Source organism: Mustela lutreola, chromosome 10, assembly GCF_030435805.1.
Source record: "Mustela lutreola isolate mMusLut2 chromosome 10, mMusLut2.pri, whole genome shotgun sequence".
Taxonomy (NCBI): Eukaryota; Metazoa; Chordata; class Mammalia; order Carnivora; family Mustelidae; genus Mustela; species Mustela lutreola.
Window position 1 is genome coordinate 93707864 of NC_081299.1, and position 19024 is coordinate 93726887.

General features: G+C 43.3%; 1 protein-coding gene across 1 annotated transcript; it reads right to left on the reverse strand.

Moving 5' to 3' along the window:
- Nucleotides 1–5591: 5591 nt before the first annotated feature.
- Nucleotides 5592–14018, reverse strand: GNAT2 (G protein subunit alpha transducin 2). Its single transcript, XM_059137687.1, has 8 exons — nucleotides 13846–14018; nucleotides 12084–12126; nucleotides 11654–11795; nucleotides 10783–10940; nucleotides 8751–8879; nucleotides 8399–8528; nucleotides 6606–6759; nucleotides 5592–6082 (listed from the first exon to the last, which is right to left on the reverse strand). Exons 1-8 carry the CDS (start codon nucleotides 13961–13963, stop codon nucleotides 5892–5894), a joined length of 1065 nt encoding a protein of 354 aa, XP_058993670.1. The 5' UTR covers nucleotides 13964–14018; the 3' UTR covers nucleotides 5592–5891.
- Between the last annotated feature and the right edge of the window lie 5006 nt (nucleotides 14019–19024).

The window sequence follows — 19024 nt, forward strand, 5'->3', positions numbered from 1 at the left end:
TCTTACACTGAATTTAAGAACAAAGTTATTTCAGTTTCCCAGTACTGCCAGGTCATTTTTGTGTTCTTCAGGCTTCATAGTACATACAAGTAGAGCTCTGACCTGGACCAGCCACAGCTTTCCACGTAGCTTTATGGCTGTCTAAGCACAAGAGCGTACCGGCTACTTTGAGGCCTGAAATTAAAAGTTGGTCTTGCTTCAACCCTCAGGAAATAGAAGATTTAGGTGAGGCACTGGGGAACAAACTTCCTGGATGGTCTGGATCTTTGTTTTATTATCTTTGTTTAGTTTTTAACTACCCCCCCCCCCCGCCCACCCCCAGCATTTTCTCATAACTTTTATGAATTACTTCTGCTAGGAGAGCATACTCTAGAACAAGTCAGGACAGGCTAGTTTTTTTCCTGATACTATGTCAAGCTTACATACCTGGCTTGACTCAAGTCTTCTTAGGAATTAAAGCTAATCCAGAAGGTTATAATAGATACCTGAAGTACAAAATTTACATATACAGATTCCCTGGCTAAACTCTACTAAATTAAGATGTTGGAGACAGGTCCTGAGAACATGTATTTTTAAAAAAACTCCTCTGTGGTTCTGATAGAGCTAACTGGGGCAACATTTGCCAATAACTGAATAGGACCTTATGTTAAAGATCAACACAAATGGGGTCCTTGGGTGGCTCAGTCAGTTAAGCATCTGACTCTTGGTTTCAGCTCAGATTATGGTCTCAGGGTTGAGAGATCAAGCCCTGCTCAGACTCTGCTTGAGATTCTCCCTCCCTCCTTTCTGCCCCTCTAAAATGAATAAATACATTTTTTAAAAAAGATCAGCATAAATAGTAGACATATAACCTTAAAAGTCACTAGTAAACAACTGAGGTATTTTTTATTTGCCAATAAATAAGCAGCTTTTGTACCATTTGTACATGACTTGGAGTGCTCGTCACAAAAAAAATTAGTAAGAGAACTGTTTAGTCAAAGAATATTCCACTTTTGTTACAGAGTATTTAGTTTTTATACAAAATTAAGACAAAACAAGAGACTTGGAGTTTCCAAACATTTGTTTCATTTGTGTTACTGCATTTATTCAGTGAAAATTGAAAGAAACATCAAAGATAAAATCCCATGATAGAGGTCTAGCTATATATATGTAATAACATGAATATTCATTTACAGTTGGTAGATAAAGAGCAAAGCTTAGCTCTAGATTATAGACTGGGAAATCTGTTTGAGACAAGGCTGGGGAAGGAGTAGGGAAGGGGAATGATTGAGGAGTCAAATAGAAAAGTCTTTGTATGCTTGCTGCTAATGTTGCCCTGAAATCTAATGGGAATCTATAAGGTAGCAGAAATAATTCAGTATTAGAAAATATGCTGCTGGGATACACCATCTCATATATCAGCATCCAGATGTAAGACCTTTGACAGGTGGAATATTCTGTAAAATGTGATTTATCTCTCACCTATCCTCTACTAACCCCCTGTCCCCCACCCCCATATTCCTTTTGGTTATCCAAACTTTTAACTAGAGGCTTGTTTAAATGTAAGGTTCCCAGCAGACATAATTCAAATCACAAGAAATTAACTGTTTTTTTTAACTTTCCATATTTGCTTATGGAGGATAAAGGTCCTGAGACCTCTCGAAATCTTAGAGAGAGAGCTGTTTGTCACACCCGGCTCTGGTCTTTTCTCTGCTTCAACCAGCTATGAAATCTTTGTCTTAAATCCTTATTTGTTACCTAAAGGTAGACTAAATTATTCCTTCCAGCCATAATGTACTGTGGGTGTGATACAGTTGAAATAATATATTTAAAAGTGCTTTGTAAATATTCTTAATGACACTCAAGACGTACTGTACTGCAAAACAAGTAATCTTTTAAGGTGATACCAGCAGATGTATTCAGTGTAGCCGGTTTTCTTCTCAGCGTTACTTTTCCCATATTCGTTTTGAATGCCTAAAATGAACTTCAACTATAAATTGCTCTAAAATTTGTTAAGCGGGGTGAAAAGAAAGGTCTTCACTTCATTTTGTGTTTAAATCCACTTCTTCATTTCTGTTCATACTAGTGCTTGCTTTTCATGGCCAGAAAAGCAGAAACGTACCCTTCTGCTGTCTGCACTGTCTGTTGGACCTCACAGAAATGTCTTCATGTTTTTACCTAGCAGGAACACCAGAGGCTGGGGCCCTGGGCCAACACTGAAGTCCTCCTGGAATCTGTGCTCCGGGGGCTGTGCCGGGTAGAGAGGGCAGTGGGAGGTAAGAGCTCTTCACCCTTCACCACCTTCTCCACCCAGCATGGCCGGCACACTTTGGTCTACGGCACATCTCCAATTGTAGAGCGGGTTTTGAATGCTGTTATTTCTTCTCCAGGGGATGGGACTACCCTGATTGGAACTGTTTGGGGTACATGGAAGTCCATTTTTTATCAGAGTAGGAATTGTTACAAGTAAATGTGTCTTTTATATTGCTTTTAAGACTGGATTTTTGTGCTGCTTTTGCCCATAGAACATATAAATGCACATTACCAATTATATTGTGTTTTTTCCACTATTTTTTTATTGTGGTAAATCACACATAACATAAACTGTACCATCTTAATCATTTTCAAGTACATAGTTCAGAAGAACATTCACTGTGTGGTACAGCCATCGCCACCATCCATCTCCAGAACTTTTTTCACCGTCTCAGACTAAAGCTCTGTATCCATTAAACACTAACTCCCCATATTCCCTCTTCCCAGCCGTGGTAACCATCACTCCACTTTGTCTTTATAAATTTGACTACTGTGATACTTCTTATAAGTGGAATCATACATTTGTCCTTTTGAGTTAATCATACTGTATTTTTGTAGAAAAAGAAAAGCAACTGTCATCAGATTCACAAGAAATGGAACCTAATTCACATTTGGCTTACTGACATCAGTGTCCAGCTCACTGCAAAGGAACTGCATTCAGATCTCTGCCCTCTAAGGATATGAACAGATCATTAATTACACCTTCAACAAATAAAGCTATTTATATTTTTGTTTTATGCTAAATTCACATTCAGATTTGAGGCTGATTTGTATTCAGTTTGGAGATGATACTGTTAAATAGCTATGATTTAGGATGGCGTAATTTAAAAATAACCAAGAATTTGGTTGGGAGTGGGAGGAGCTTAGGGAAATAAGAAAATTGACTTTGATGTTATAGTATATGGTGGGCTTTCAGTAGCGTGTTGCATATAGAGAACACTGGCTTGGGATTCAGAAGACCTGTTTTGGAATTGTAGTTCTACTTCTAGCAGTTTGATCTTGATGAAGACATTCCACATCTCTGGGCCTCAGTTTCTTACCCATAAATTGCTAGTGAATAGTCCAGTGCCTAGACTATTTTAAAATTCTAGAAGTTTGCTCATTTTAAGAATAAAGATCACAGTTTGTGAAAGTAGGGTTTAACTGGTTCTGACCTACCTTATTACAAAAAAGATTTCTGAGGATGCATAAGATTCAGCATTGTAGTGTAAATTTAAAATGAAGCAAAAATATAAAGATAGTGAAGTGAGTAGAATACCAGAAGATGAGGCCCACTGGCTCTGTTTTCATGCTGGGACTAGAGGGTTGGTCCTACATGAACATCCATAACCACGTAGACGGTTGGTCTCTTATAGTTTGGCCTATAACCCAAGTCCTGCTTGGAGTCAGAGATCAAGGAAAAGATAATGAAAGAAGCAAACAGTCTGGTGCAATTTGTGGTGAGGTTGGGCTACCCTAATTGAAGATGGAATAAGTTAGATACATTAAATTTGGGGCCTGAATAGACAAGATCTTAGCCATAGTAAGGATTCTTAACCTGGGGCTTCAGGGCTTGGAAGACAGAACTATATTCCTATCATGTTGGTTTCCCTTTTAATACTCCAAATTTGCATTTTTAAATACTCTGAGAAGAGGGCCATAGGTTTCATTGGACTGTTAGAGGGATCCATGATACAAAAAAAGAATCATAACCCCTGTATATTGAGTTAAAACAAACAGATTAGTATAGTAGGAATATGCCATTTGGAATGTAGTCCCCGAACAGCTCTTGGATGCATGAAGTATTGCCCAGGTTTTTTCTTTGGTGAAGTTTTTTAACCAGCAATAGTCACTTTCCCTTATTTCTCTGGTAGTTTCTCAAGTTGATTTCTTTTCATGGAATCAGAAAGACTATTAAATGAATCCAATTTTAACAGCCCCAAATTTATTCTTCAGTGTATTTCAAGATCATATGGCTCTCTAGTATCAATATTGCTAGTAGCAGCCTAAGTGTGAATATGTGTTTCTGGCAAGGAGCAGTTTCATTTTAATTGACACTTTCTTTTATATACTAAGTCTTGGATGCCAAGAGCTTTCCTCACTAGTAGTTGTAAATGCTAAATCTGTACTTGACTTTACCACCTCCTGTCAAGATAAATGCAAGCTTCGTTTCCCCTCAGAGAGGTTCAAAGAAATAATTTACTTGTTGTTCTGTATGGGGAGATGTTGTTTGCAGCCAGGCATCACATGGATTCAACTGCAGAGATTTTCAGTGCCTAAAGCAAGATCGCCTGCTTTTTTTGGTTCTGAAACAATAGCAGTTGAAATGGAAATTTTGGCTTTGCTTACCTTAAATTCTGTGATTGAGGGACATCTGGCTGGCTTAGTCGGTAGAGCATGCAGCTTTTCTTCTCAGGGTCGTGAGTTCAAGACCCATGTTCAGTGCAGAGATTGCTTAAATAAATACACTTACAAAAAAAATTCTGTGACCAGTAAGTGGTAGCAATAAAATCATTAGTACTCTAAGTGGGAGTGTGCTGAAGTCTTCCAAGTTTATTCAGAAAGTGTCTTGTATACCAGAGGGGCACCTGGTGGCTTAGTTGGTTAAGCGTCCAACTCTTGATCTCAGCTCAAGTTTCAATCCCAGGGTCGTGAGTTCAAACCCCACACTGGACTCCACGCTGGGCATGGAGCCTACTTTATTTATTTTAAAGATTTAATTTATTTATTTGACAGACAGAAATCACAAGTAGGCAGAAAGGCAGACAGAGAGGGGGAAGCAGGCTCCCCGCTGAGCAGAGAGCCCGATGTGGGGCTTGATTCCAGGACCCTGAGATCATGACCTGAGCTGAAGGCAGAGGCTTAACCCACTGAGCCACCCAAGCGCCCCTGGAGCCTACTTTTTAAAAAAGTGTCTTGTATATCTGAGACAGTTACAGTGATAATGGCAGTTGTGGGGGGTGGGGGTGGGGAGTGGCTGCAGAGGGATAGTCTGCTTAATAAAGATGGTTAATTTTGGACATGTGCCTTAGAAACTCCTATCTCTAGTCCAGTAATTCAGATCTCTGAGCTAAGCTAAGTCTGTTTGTAAAAAATGGTGCTAGGTTTATTGAGGTCTTGTTTTTACTTTTCTTTTGCAGAATATAGGGAAGGTTTGCTGCTTTCCTTGGGATAGTTCATCTAAAAACTTGATCTTGAATTTCTTAAGTGACTGCTTTTATATGTATATTTTTTCTGTGATTCTAACCACATAGCTTTTATGCTCTTTACATTCAATTTATGTTTGTGATCATTAGAATAACCCTGTGAAGTGGTGGAGAAGTTATCTTTATTTTATAGATGAGTGACTCAGGGCTCAGAGAAATGAAATATTTATACCTTGTAGTAAAAGAACCAGTTCTGGCTCCTGGGTCTCCTGACTCCGGCGTTGTGCTCTTTAAACTGCACTAGCTATCCCAATTTGAAAGGAACAGGACACAGTTGCGATCATGTATAAGTCCATCTCTAAAGGAGACTGAATTCACTCTTCATGCTGTGGTATGTTGATCTATGCTTTTCTGCTTGAAATTAGCCAAATTCCAAGCCCGTTTAGGGAATGTGTACATGAAGAGAAATGAGAATTAGAAGAGCCCGCAGTCCTTGAGGTTTTCTTTGATGATAATATCTGTAACTGCGTCAAATACAAATTTGACATTCTGTGTGTCTGTAGCACAGGTCATGTGACTGTAGATTTCTTTGACATCTTTTCGCATGTTGAGGTCAAGGAACTGACTCTTGATGTAATTCCCTGCATCTTCATAAGAGTTGTTTCCTGGTTTCCCAGAAAAAATAGTGAAGAAGTGGGATAAATTAACCCTTCATAACTGCTTACATTTTTAGGTGACCAATTTGATCCATGAAATGTGTTGGACAGCTGCACTTGGGGGCCTATTTTTAGAGGGAGGATCCTCTCCTTTATTGCACTCCAGTATTTATCACTTGAGTTGGACAATGAAATTGAGGAGAGGGTGTCTCCACCCTTGATTTCTGGTAGGTATCATTTGAACAGTTGGCGGCTCTCCTGCATCTAACATCTGTTCTGTTCCAGGGACATCTGAATTTAAACCTGTGACTGAATACCCAAGTTTCTCAGATTAGACATCCAAGGATCACTCGGATAGGCACATAAGAACTGAGTTAAAGGGGTAAGGGATCATCAACCCAGGAAAGCAAAGGAGTTAGACTTAGTACTCCTTAAAGACAGGTTCCTTCGTGTCTCCTTGGTATAGGAAACCAGGTGATCACCAGTCATTAAGAAGAAATCGTTACTTTTGTCTCCAGCCCTTGATACTTACCATCATACTCTGGAAAACAAATACTGAGATGAACTTTCTTGATTTTTTCCTCAAAGAGGTCCTTCTTGTTGAGAAAGAGGACAATGGAAGTAGCCGCAAAGAACTTGTGGTTACATATACTGTTGAAGAGGTGCAGTGACTCATGCATGCGATTCTAGGAGGAGGAAACACCATCAGAGATTTCAGATTGAGCTGACGGGTATATTTTCTCCTTCCTGTTCCTGTTCCCCTTGGAGAAACTAGTGCTCCAAATGTAAGAGGAAGAGTTTATCTCCTTTTGATGTGGTGGGATAGAGCCCAGATGATGTAGCTGCCCTCCTAATTGTTCTGTCATAGCCATGTGACTTGGGGCAGATTACTGAGCTTTTCTGAGTTTCAGTTTCCCTATCAGGGTTATTATAAAGGTCTGATGAGATCGTGTATGTAGTGTCCATGGCAGTGGGTGACGTAGAGTTGTACAATCAATGTTATGCTGAGCTTAGGTTGCCAGGGCATTGCCAGGGACTTCAACGCCCGTAGGTGCAGTGGATACACAATTGAAGCTAGGCCTGAGTTTTCATGTGCCTGTTTGTGTCTCCGATGACTTTTTTTTCCCACCCCTCAGGATGATTTTGATAGGCTTCTATTATAGAGTACTGGATCTCAGTTTGGGCAGAAACAATAGGGATTATTGCCTTGGTGTCAAATGGTGAGGGCTAGAGAATTTCTCTATGCCACACCACAAGCGCTTCTGCCTGTTTCCTCCTCTGAGTGCCACTTTGAGAAGTTGTGCTGTGTATCTGCGCAGTCTAGATGTTTCCAGTTCCCCAGACCAGCCTGTTTTCAGGGAGCAGATCTTTAGGATTTGAAGTATGCTATTAGTTGGCTTGGGCTCATCTAATGAGGAAAGAAAACAAATCTGCTTTTTGTGGCCTTTTATCATTGCTAATACTCCTGCAGAACCCCTTAAAACCTCATAGACTTCAGGGTTAGAGATGGAAGAGATCTTGAAAAATCAATTTGCACAGAAGATACTCATAGAGCTCTCATGTGAACTTGAACTCTGCTAAGGAGAAGGGAGAAAAACTGGAGCAAGGAATAGGAGTATAGGTGCTTTGTCTGATATCCATAAGCTGTGGGCCTCCATTAGCATTTCCATGCAGTGATATCCTCTGTCTCAAACTCCAGAGGTAACTAGGCTGGGCAGACCATGGACCTGCAGAGCCTCTTTTAAAATCTGCAGGCTCAAGAGACTCCCCCTCAGGTGAGGTGGCATCCTCCAGCTGCCAGCTTAAGTGGCACATGAGAAACCTGGTTTGCCAGTCTCTCCTTAGTGCTGTTGACAGTACATATTTAGGCTTGCAAATGAGATGAGTAGTCCAACCCCTCTGTCATGTTGCACAAAGATACACATCATACATTGTCTTTCTGCTTGTTCATTTTCATCTCCTATCCTTTATTTCCATATGCAGCCTGGGAGAGTCTTAAGTGTAACTCCCATGCTTTACCAAGCCCATTGTGATCCCTTGTCTCTTTAATTCTCAATTCCTTTTGTGAGCTGTGTGATGTCCAAGTGATTCTTGGATGGCTGATCTGAGACCAGGCTCACTCCCAATAAATCTGGAGTTCTAAAGTGCTAACCTAGAGCCTGGAAAAGAGGTTTTTCTAGAATTGTTTGCCTGAGACAATGATTTGGCTGCTGGAGGACTGCTAGAGTGTCTTGAAATCATCCAAGTTGAAGAATTGGTGACGCAAAGCTTAGAGGAAGGGTTGCAGGGGAACTATGAAAGCTGCTTTGTGCAAAGGCCACTTACTACTTCATCATCTTCCACTAGCACCATATCATAGGCACTGAGGGCCGCACAGAAAATGATGCAGGTGACTCCCTCGAAGCAGTGGATCCACTTCTTTCTCTCTGATCTTTGCCCTCCCACATCAAACATCCTGAGGGAAAAAAACAGCACATGGACTTGGTGTTTACCCCAGAGAGGTGGCCACTTTGGGGCCAGTTGGCAATGAGATGGGAAAGGGGGAGAAATAGGGAGGTCCTTCAGATGGGGCTTTAGTGAAGGCTAAGAAACATGTCCTTTTGCCCTTTTTTGGTATCTGAGGTGTACTTGGAACCATGTGTTTTATCTGTGGTGCCCCAGGGAACTGTGGACTTACCTGAAGTTCAAGTCTTTGACAGAAAACTTGGTCTCAATGATGCCTGTGGTTTTGACTCTGGATCGAAGCACATCTTGCTCATTAGGAAGGTAGTCAGGGGCTGTAATCCGGTCTAATTGGTTCAGGTAGCTAGGGAAAAGAGCTTAGAATTGACATAAACTTTCCACAGGCAAGGCCAAGAAAGGTAAAGGGTCTTACCCAAAGTTATACAGCTAACTTGGTGATAGAACCAGGACTAGAATCCATACTGTTAAACCTCAGGTTCATTCCTTCAAACTTCATGTGTCCTTACAAAAGGGAGTGTGGGTTGGGCTGAGAGGCATGCCCAGTTGAGGCAGGGGTTCTATCACATAAGTCAAGTTAGATAACATTTCCTTAAGTTTTGCCTGACTTCAAGGTTTTCTAGACCCTTCAGTGAGATTTGGTGGTTTAAATGGGTGCCAAAATTTCCATCAAGACTCAGGAGTAGACTAAAAGGGACTTCAGAGACATTAAGAGATGTGATTCAGTGCCTAGCATGAGACCTTATTTATATTCTGAATCAAGTTGGGAAGCAAACCTTTGAGATTACTAGGAAACTTAAATGAGCACTTACTTGGGTATTTGATGACATTAAGGAATTATTAAATATTTAGGTGTGTGATGATTATGTTCTTTAAGTCTTTTTTTTTTTTTTTTTTTGAGATGCATAATGAAATTTTTAGGATGTTGGAATATGTGGTACTCCCTTCAGAGTAATCCAGTAGGAGATGGAGGTGAAACAAGAGTGGCTGTGAGTTAACAGTGGAAGCCAGGTGATTTGTTATATTATTCTGCTTTCATATATGTTTGACAGTTATTATAAAAAATCTTAAAAGACAGGAAGAAGGCAAATATGGAGTGAGATGACAGAAGTGAAGGAAAATTAACAGTGCTTACTGCGTGTGGGGCATTCGCACATTTAAATTCTCATTTAACCTCACACCTTTAAGTTTCATATCCCATTTTACAGATAAAGGAAAAATTAAGAAGAGTTAAATGATTGGGGCCAAGGTCAAGAGACATTGTGGTGTATTGTAAAAAGCCTTCAACTTTGTGAAATAGACCTGGATTCAAATCCAGACTTTTCTGTTTATCTATAGGACTTGGGTAAGTTAATTAACTTCTCTGAACCTCAGTTCTTCATCTGTAAATGGGACTAATACAAAGTAGTCTCCACCTCAAAGGCTTACTGTACAGGTCAAATGAGACCGTGTACGTCATGCACCCAGCAGTGCCTGGGCCTTGGTGAGTCAGTGCTCTGTGAACGGCAAATGAGAACCGTGTTACAGAACTAGGTGACAGAACAAGGATTAAATCCAGGTCTGTTTGACTGCAAAGTTCATGCCCATCTATGATAGATTCCATGCCAGTAGAGGTATGACTGATGTGCACCTTATCATTTTGGAACCAGCTTTGCAAAGTTGGTTCTTTTTAATCCCTGACCAACTTCCTTTGGTTGCCCCTGGAAGTTTCTGTGTTCCATGCCCTGGCACCCTGGCATAAGATACTATGTATGGGTGAATGAGGCATTCGCTTCTGGTAAGTGGCCTGAGTCTAGGTGACATTAATGTTACCAGCTAGAAAATGGCACCCTGGAAAGACCATCATGATCAAGTGCCTCCAGGGAGAGCCCATGGCAGAACTGCAGGTCTGTCTTCACATTCATGGTTTTGAAAGGAGACGCTATGTGTATGAATTGATGAAGAGGACAGCAGTCTGAATGCTACTAAACAGAGCACCTTTGTTTTGGATTCTGGGTGTCTTCAGCTCTGTATGCTGCAGTGAGCCAGTGTAAAGCATTAGAGTGGTGACGACTATGGCGGCATATCTCTAAGGGCATCACATTCAAAGCATAGTAGAACACTGCTCAAGCCTAAGCAAAACAGGTATCCAGACTGAATTCAGTCCTTTAGACTCCAGCTTTGAGCCTGAAATTTTAGGCTGGGTGTGATTTCTCCTAGAAGTCCTGGTTGCTTACACCTCATCCCACCCCATCCCCAGTCAGTCTTACTAAGATGCTGAATCATTGAGTTGGTATTCTGCAGCTCGGTCAAAGCAGGCTTGCACCCCACCATCCTTCCACAACTTCCTGATGACCTCCACCAGCTCTGGAGGCATGGTGCCCTCCTCCGTGGAGTCAGCCAGGTTGTTGAGCTGTCGCCCAGTATCCTGTAAGGCAGAGACCTGGCTGAGAATGGCACAGGAGTAATGGCTTTCCAGGAGGCTCCTGGGAGTACTGCTGAAAGGAGAGCATTTTGCCTTGCTACCAAAGCCCAAATGGAGATAGTGTCCAGTGAAGATGCTAAGAAAACACTAATTAATTTTGAGTGTGCTTCGGGAATATAAAGAGTGGCAATTTATCCCATCCTGGGATGCCTATGGGAAAATCTAGGTTCCAGGAGCTTCCTCTGTGGTGTTTCTATCTTCTAGCCTTTGTCCAAAAGGGTACCACCACAAATGTGGATCCTCTGCTACAGGGAGGTTGGATGTTTAAAGACCAGATTGACCGTGAAATAGACAACACGGGAGACAGGAAACCATCACCTTCTTTCAGTAATTCAAATCTTGGAAAAAGCCAAAACTGGAACTAGAGATTTAGCTTATAAAAGTTCCATGGCCAGGGCAAGGAGCCCAAGGAGAAGAATTTAAATGGTAAAATAAGACAAAAAGGCGGAGGAAGCTGAGAGCAGATTTTTGTAATTTATTTTAAAGGTAGGGATTGCATACTTCTCCAAGACTGAAGTAAAAAGACTGGAAGCTCAGTAAATGAGATTTAGTTACATGAAACTTTTTTGACTCATGTTTCCTCATAGCTTGTTGGCTGCTATTTCTTGTCATTAGCCTTTCCTCCCACCCTTAACCACATATTGTTAACCACGTACCGCACAGCTTGGTTCAGCATAGTCAATGCCCAGTGTGGACATGGCACGGATGATAGCCAGGATGGACTGCAGCACATTCCCATAGATGATGGACTTATACTCCAGGCATTCCTCTGGTGTATAGCCGTCTTGATGGATGATCCTGCAAGGAGTAGATAGACACCCAGCTCTTAGTTGGACCTGAGTAACCAGATCTAAGGGATTGGGAATCTGGAAGGATTTAAAGGGTCATAAGAACCCCATCTCATGCCTATTGCTGTCCCAAAGTGGAGAGTGAGGGGGGAAAGGCATGCAGATGAGGGGCATTGGGAATCAGGTTCTTTATATCCTTTACATATGGGTTTCTTGAGGCCAAGGAGCCCTTCATCCTCCATGCCTCTGTTGAATTCTTCACTCTACCTCTGTCTTCTGGGGCTTTGTTCCTACTCACTTCATCTGTTTGACGATAGTGCTCTTTCCTGACTCTCCAGCACCTGCAGGGAGAAATTCTTATGCTTCAGTTTTCCACCAGTTCTCCCCAACCCTCCAGTAGGTGGCCTGTGGGAAGTCCAAGCTAGGACTTGCTTGTGAGTCTTGTTAGGGGAGAGCACAAAGGGACGACTGCTGCCCTCAATTTCTGCCAGCCTTGAGCTCGGGTCATTCAGTCTGGATGTAGAGCAGAGTTTCTCAGTCTCTGCACTGCTGACATTTTGGGCTGAGCAGTACTTTTTTGTGGAGACTGTCCTGTGCATTTTAGGGTGTTTAGCAGCATTCCTGGCCACTACCTGCTAAGAGGCCAATAGCACTCTTCTCTTCCACTGTGACAACTAAAAATGTCTCAGACATTTCCCAGTGTCCGGGGGAGGTAGAGGGAGTGGTGGCAAAATCTCACTGAGAACCACTGATAGAGTCAGGGGAATTCCTTTAACACATTTCTCCTCTGCCTATTTTTACTCAAGAGAGTGATCTTGGGGCAGGATTGCAGAGAGCTTTATAACTTCACTGAAATACCATTTTTTTCATCATCATGCTTTTTCCTTTATTGGCTAAAATGTTCTAGTGTCCTAGTGTCCTCCCATTTGCACTCTGTTCCCCCTCCATACACCCTTCAACCCTCTTCCCCAGTTTGCATGGCCCTGATGGGTTAACCACCTCCCACTTAGCCTGCACCTCTTCCCTCTAAGCTGCTTATCCTGAATGTGGAAGAAAGCTGCTTAGGCTTAAAAGATCTCTCAGTGGCCTTGCCATCTCTTTCCCCTTCTGTAGCTTCTTGGGCTCCTTGGAATCTTGTTCCAGTGTACAGCGGTATGCTCACAGAGCAGCTGGGGAAGGGGAGATGCCGTGGCCTGGGGCTCTGGTTCCCTGGCTCCTCATGGGCTTCAAAACAACCCAGCCAGCTATGTCCTGTTGCACAAATGCTGCCTGCTCTAACTTACCTCTGTCCTACTACTGGAGGTTTCCCCCTTAAGCCAGGTGTCCCAAACTCTTCATTGTCTTGGTTCTATTTATGGCTGTGACCAGCTTCTCTGACTGACCAACAGAAGTGCTTTTCTTTTTTCAGCACAGACCTGTGATCTGCTTAGGAGCTCATCGGGTTGATAAACTTACGATCTGGCAGGGACTCTCAAGGCAACTCCTGAATAGAAAGTTAGGAAAGGACTGCCCTAGAAAAAGATTCTGTTCCTCCTCCCTCAGGGCTCCCTGGTTCTAAAATTTATACAAATTGTGTACTGGAAGCAAGGAGAAGGAACCAGTTTACTTGGCAAGCATCAGTGGGCCTATCCCCAGGACTACACGGCACTGATTATATGGTGGGACTTCTGAGTCCACTGTCCTCTCCTGAGTCCTTGACTCAGAGCTCTCTGACTGTAGATTGGGTAACTGTCTGCAAGCCCAGGATTCACTGTATTTGCCAAACTGTGAGGTATTATATTTAGATTTGGAGATGAATGGCTCTGTCCCGGCCCTTGCACAATCCTGATTCAAGGAAGAGCAGAACAATTCCAGGGTAGCTTTGGCATTCTGCATCTCCTTGGGGTGGCTGCGCTCAGCCCTAGAGCCCTGATGCTCTAGCCTGAGACTGGCTGGGGAGAAGAAAAATGACCTGCTGTCCCTCCTCCCCACAGGGTGGGCTAGAAGCCACCAACCATCCAGGATAAGCAGGAAGGAGCAGTACCTTCTCCTTCCCTTGCTCAGCTTCCCATCTCGCTCACCCAGCAATAGCAGCTTGACAGTCTTGGCTTCCTTGTCAGCATCCTCCTGCAGCTTCTTTTCTAGCTCCTTGGACCTCTTGGCTAGTTCTTTGTCCTCAGCACTGGCTCCACTCCCCATCTTTCTGCTGTCTTCTCGGCTGCTGCTTCCAGCCCTTCTGCTTCTTCTCTAGAGTCTCCTATATGAGACGGAAGATAAGGAAAAAGTAACTTGGGATTGAGTATCTGTTTCGTTGTAGTCCTCCTAAAAAGCTGGTCCTATAGGGAGCTAGGTGAGAGAGTGGGCTCTAGGGTTTTGTGCCTGGCCTGTCTTGGCTAAGACTCCCTACCCTGCTGGAGATCTACTTAGTCTAGGGATTGTAGCCTTTATATCTAGCAGTGTGATGGGTCAAAGCCAATTAAGAGCTCAGTATGACAAAGGGCAAGGACTTGGGATTCTGTACTAGGAAAATGATCTGCGGGATTCTGGCACAGGAGGATAGGTGGCAGGTACTGAAGCTCTCTGGAATGAGATCACGGCTGCCCCATTCTTTGGAGGGGCTGATCCCCTAAAAGTCTCTTACTTCCTTGGATTCATTTGCATCTTAGTGCTAGAGATTAGAGGCATAAATGCAGGAAACTCTGCCCATCCTGAGGCTCCAGATTGTAAGAGTCTTGGTTTTAAAGGCTTCAAGGCATCAAAGCACCCTCTCCATCATACCAGGCTGGTCCTGGCAAGGAGTTTTGTTTAGGGTGATGCCCTTTGTGGAAAGATTAGAAATGTTTCTTCCAGCTCCACCTGTGGCTGCTGCACCAGGAAGCTATTAGCATATTGTTCTTTATGTTGGCTCATCTCTCTCTCTTCATGCTTCTGGTACTAGCGCTTACCACTTCATACTGTGTTTTGTGTTGCACATGGGTTCCCCCTGGGCTGAATTCCTTCCCCTGGAGGTCAGGGACCAGATGTGATTCACCTTTGAATCCTTCTGACTTGGTGGTTTATCAGTGGACCCTCAGTAAAGGTTTGGTGACGGAAGGAAAGATAAAGGGTATGTGTAGACAGAATGAGGCTGCTTCCTGTCAACCCACTAAAGCCACCTGAGGCCACCTTCACTTGGCGAGTGAGCTTCTGCTGCTGTTTAGACTGGGGGTCTGCTTCCTTGGGAAACTGGACTCTAGCCTCCGGCTTTGCAAAGGTTGGGATGGCCCTCCCTCTGGCCCTCATTCCTGCTGCCCCTTCCTGGGGGGAAATGCTAGACTGCAGTCCCGCAGTTGCCTCTCGGACCTATCCGAGACTCCCTCCATGGGTCATATTTCTTTATGCCTGTTATTTCAGTTTAATTAAATGAGTTGCTGGTGGAACCTCCTCAGAAGGAGATACTTAAGAATGTGGCCCCAAAATTTGGTGCAAGGCCTAGCACAGTTCATCTGGGAGCTTCTTAGAAATGTAGGATCTCACGCCTCAACCTAGACCTTCTGATTCAGAACCAGCGTTGTAACAGAATTGCAGGTGACTCTAAGGATGTTAAAATTCAGGAAGTGCTGCCCTTGAAAGTATTAGGGAACTGTTTTCCCCTCAAACCTGCCTGATTACGAGGATCATCTGAGATGCTGGTTTCTGTGTATCATCAAATCTTAGATATCACTGGCTGGAAGATCACTCAGATTTCAAAGATCTTAACATATCCTGTATATTTTTAAAGGGGTGTGTTTTAGAATCATTATTTTCTGGTAATGGTGCTAATTCCAGAGCCTGAGAAACTATTTTAAAATAGGTAATATAGGTGATTATCATCATGTGGCAAGTTTGGAAAAAAACCTGATCTCGTTGGCCTGGAACACAATCCAGGCATGAAGATTTCCAAATTTCCCCCAGGTGATTCTAATGTGCAGCCAAGGGCTTGAGGATTTAACTTGAGTTTGAAAGGTTTAACGTGTTCTTTTCTTTTAGTGTGGAAATGTGCTGCAGTGGCCTGTCCACTGGGTCAGAAAAAGTGGGAGGTAGCACCTGGGGCTCCTACCTACTAGGTTCCCTGAGCCCCTGCTGAGCACGAGCATCTTCCTCCTTGCCTTTCAGTTGCATATCTGAGTATCTGGATGAGAAGCTCTGGGCCTGGAGCCCCGACACTCAGGGCTGATGGAGAAGTAGGTAGCCGCCAAGGTGCCTTCCATAGCGATCATGTTTTCCCAATCAAAACTTGGCAAATGCTCCTTGACTTAAGAGAAAACAGGAGAGTGTCTTTGAAATTGTGACTGTCTTGGAATCTCAGCTATAAAGTTTCAGTAATTATACCTCCCTAACCCTGCCCTAGCTTACCCACAGTATTGATAACCTATACCCAGGCCAGAGCTGTGCCGAAATCTTCTCTGTTCGGAGCAGGGGACTGCCAGGAACTGTGCTAGACAAGTTGTGTGGCTCCTATCAGTTCATTCTAATGCTAACTTCAAGGTAAGTACTCTGTCACCAGTTTACAGTGGCTTGAGGGTTAAGTAACTTGTTCAAGGTCAGGTAAGCTTAATAAACAGATACATCAGGGGATCTTTCTACTACCCCCATATAAGCAGCCAGTAAAAGAACACTTGGACATAAAAGACAAATGCATAAGCTTGCTAACAGTAGCGATTGCATTTTGAAAAGAACCATGAACTTGTTTCACGCATAGGGAAAATGTTTGAGCTATTTCTTTTTCAGCTACCACCCTTGCAAACTTCTGTGCTGCTTCTACTTGTTTCCTAGTTGGCTGGGTTCCCATTCCCACTACTAAGCTGGTAAGGTAGCTCCTGACCCATGCCTGGCTTCTAATTGTGCTGACCCATCCTGGCGCCAGTGACCTCCTACCTCCCGTCGTCAGCTCCTGTGCCTTTCCTGTGGCTGTTCTACTTTATTAATTTGAATTCAGTGTCCTAGTGGAGTAGGTAAAGCATGTAGGTGCTATTCGCATTTAGAAGCACAGAAAGAGGATCGTCATCTTAATAGACAAGCTAGGATCAGCTACAGTTCAGGAGTCCTGGTTAATAGCCTGATAACCAAATGAGTGGAAAAAGACTCACCATTTCTCAACAAATTTTGTCCTGTTTCTTGGGCTAAGGGGAGATCTCAGGATCTGTCTTACCCTCAGTGGTGGGGACTGTGGTTAAAGCCTTGTCCTGGCTGGGCTTGGGAGCACATGAATGAGGAACTGCCTTCAGGACCTTCCAGTCCAAAGGAAGAGGAGAGGTAAATTCACAGAGAAGCAGTTTAATGAAAGGAACGCTTTGCTGGAGAATTCAGAGCTGTTCAAAACCCAGCCTCCACCCCTGATAGGCAAGAAAATTATAAACATATTTAACTGTCAGACTGAAAAATTCTGTAGAAGAAAGGAGGAAGTGACTAAATGAACAGACTTTGATTAGAGAAGCAGAACATAGAAATAAGGGTAAGGCATTTTGGGGAGAGGAAAGCATGAGAGAAGGCGTGGAGGTCTGAGGTGCAAACTGTGCTCAGGAAAGACGAAATGGGATATGTCGGCCAGTTGAGGATGGTGTAGGGGCAGCATTGGGGCTAGGCAGTGAGGGCCTGGAGTGGCAGGGCAGGGCGTGGCTAAAACCATTTGAAGACAAAAACAAGTACAGCTGGGTGCAGCTGCATGGTGCTATAAACAGTGTTTGGGGACTGGGGTTAGGGGTGACAGGGCTGTCTGGGCAAGCTGAGAAATAAGAGCTGAGCAGCTTAGTTTGAGAAGGATCTGGGCATAGGGGATGCTTTGAGGCACTGTTCTGGCCAAGGACAGGTGTGAGGCTGCAGGCATTCCCTCCCAAGCCCAGTGTCGGCAGAGAGTGGTCTGGCCTGGGGGGAAGTTGACCTCACATTGGGCTGCAGGCCAGAGTCTAAGAGAAGCATTTATCAGAGAATTAAGTGGGGGCCTAGGGCTCAGGGAGGGCCATTTAAAAGGAACCCTCTGGTGAATAGGGTAGGAGGGAGGAAGCTGTGTTAGAGCTAGGGAAGATCCCAGAAGCTCAAAGACAACATTAAGAAGCTGGAGGCCAAGGGGGATGACTCACTCCTCATTTCCCAAACTGTTCTTTGTAGACGTGAACCCCGCTGAGATTTTTTCTGGTGGTGTGTAGGTGGGGAGATCGATGCTTAGCTGTAATCAGCGCACACTTCCAAGCAGGGATGGCGTACCAAATGGCCTGGAAATAGGAGAGGGTTACCAGGTGAAGGGTGTGTTGCAGTGGGACTGGGGAGGAGCACAAAGGGACTAGTGAACCAGTTTGCCTGTGTGAGGAGGAGGGCAGGGATTGCCACGTATGGGCTGATTAGGTAGGTAGGTCTGAATCAAGGGGGAATCCTAATGAGACCTAGCCCAATACAAGATACCACCCCCTTAAAACTATGTCAAAATTTGCATTTTGTCAGAATATAGATGACCTTCTACATGGTTACCTGCTGCTTGATTTTTAATTTTGAGATTTATTTTGTTACTCATTGTTGAGCGCATAATGGCTTCAAAATTCCTAAAGATCCCAAGACCAATTTATTCTGGGGTTAAGACCCAGGAGAGTCTGTTGGGGGTGGGGTGTGGAGGCTATTACAGATTTGTTGTTTCCTATGCCCTTGATTATAAAAGTAATGGATCTGCATTGTAGACAATTTTTTAAATGCAGATGAGTAGAAAGAAGGAAATAAATATAATTCCCCATTCTACTGCCTACAGATAATCACTTGTAAACCTTCTGGTGGTTTGTTTTCTATGCATATATGTCACATATTTAGGGCCATACTGTATGTACGGATTTTTACGTTCATTTTTTTAAACCAAGCCTTACATTATAAATATCCGCCTCATTAAGAAGTTCTCCAAGAACAATTTTTAATGGTTGTATTTCATTGCGTGCATCTGACAAAACTGAAACATCCCCCTGTTTTGGACCTTAATGTTTCCAGCTTTTCTATGTGATAAACATTGCAGTGATGAACAAATTTGTGCATATTTTTCTGACAGCTCTTTTCAGCACAATTTTCTGAAAGTGGAATTACAGGGTCAAGTAAGTGGAATTACAGGGTCAAGTAATAATGAACTCTTTTTTTTTTTTTTTAAGAACTTTATTTATTTATTTGGCAGAGATCACAAGTAGGCAGAGAGGCAGGCAGAGAGAGAGGAAGGGAAGCAGACCCCTGCTGAGCAAAGAGCCCGAGATCCCAGTACCCTGAGATCATGAC

Coding starts and splice junctions, on each gene's coding strand:
- GNAT2 (XM_059137687.1), bottom strand. CDS start 13,963: ATGGGGAGTGGAGCCAGTGCTGAGGACAAAGAACTAGCCAAGAGGTCC. Junction 12,127..13,845: donor TGTCAAGCTGCTATTGCTGG/GTGAGCGAGATG, acceptor TTCTCCCTGCAG/GTGCTGGAGAGTCAGGAAAG. Junction 11,796..12,083: donor ACTATCGTCAAACAGATGAA/GTGAGTAGGAAC, acceptor TACTCCTTGCAG/GATCATCCATCAAGACGGCT.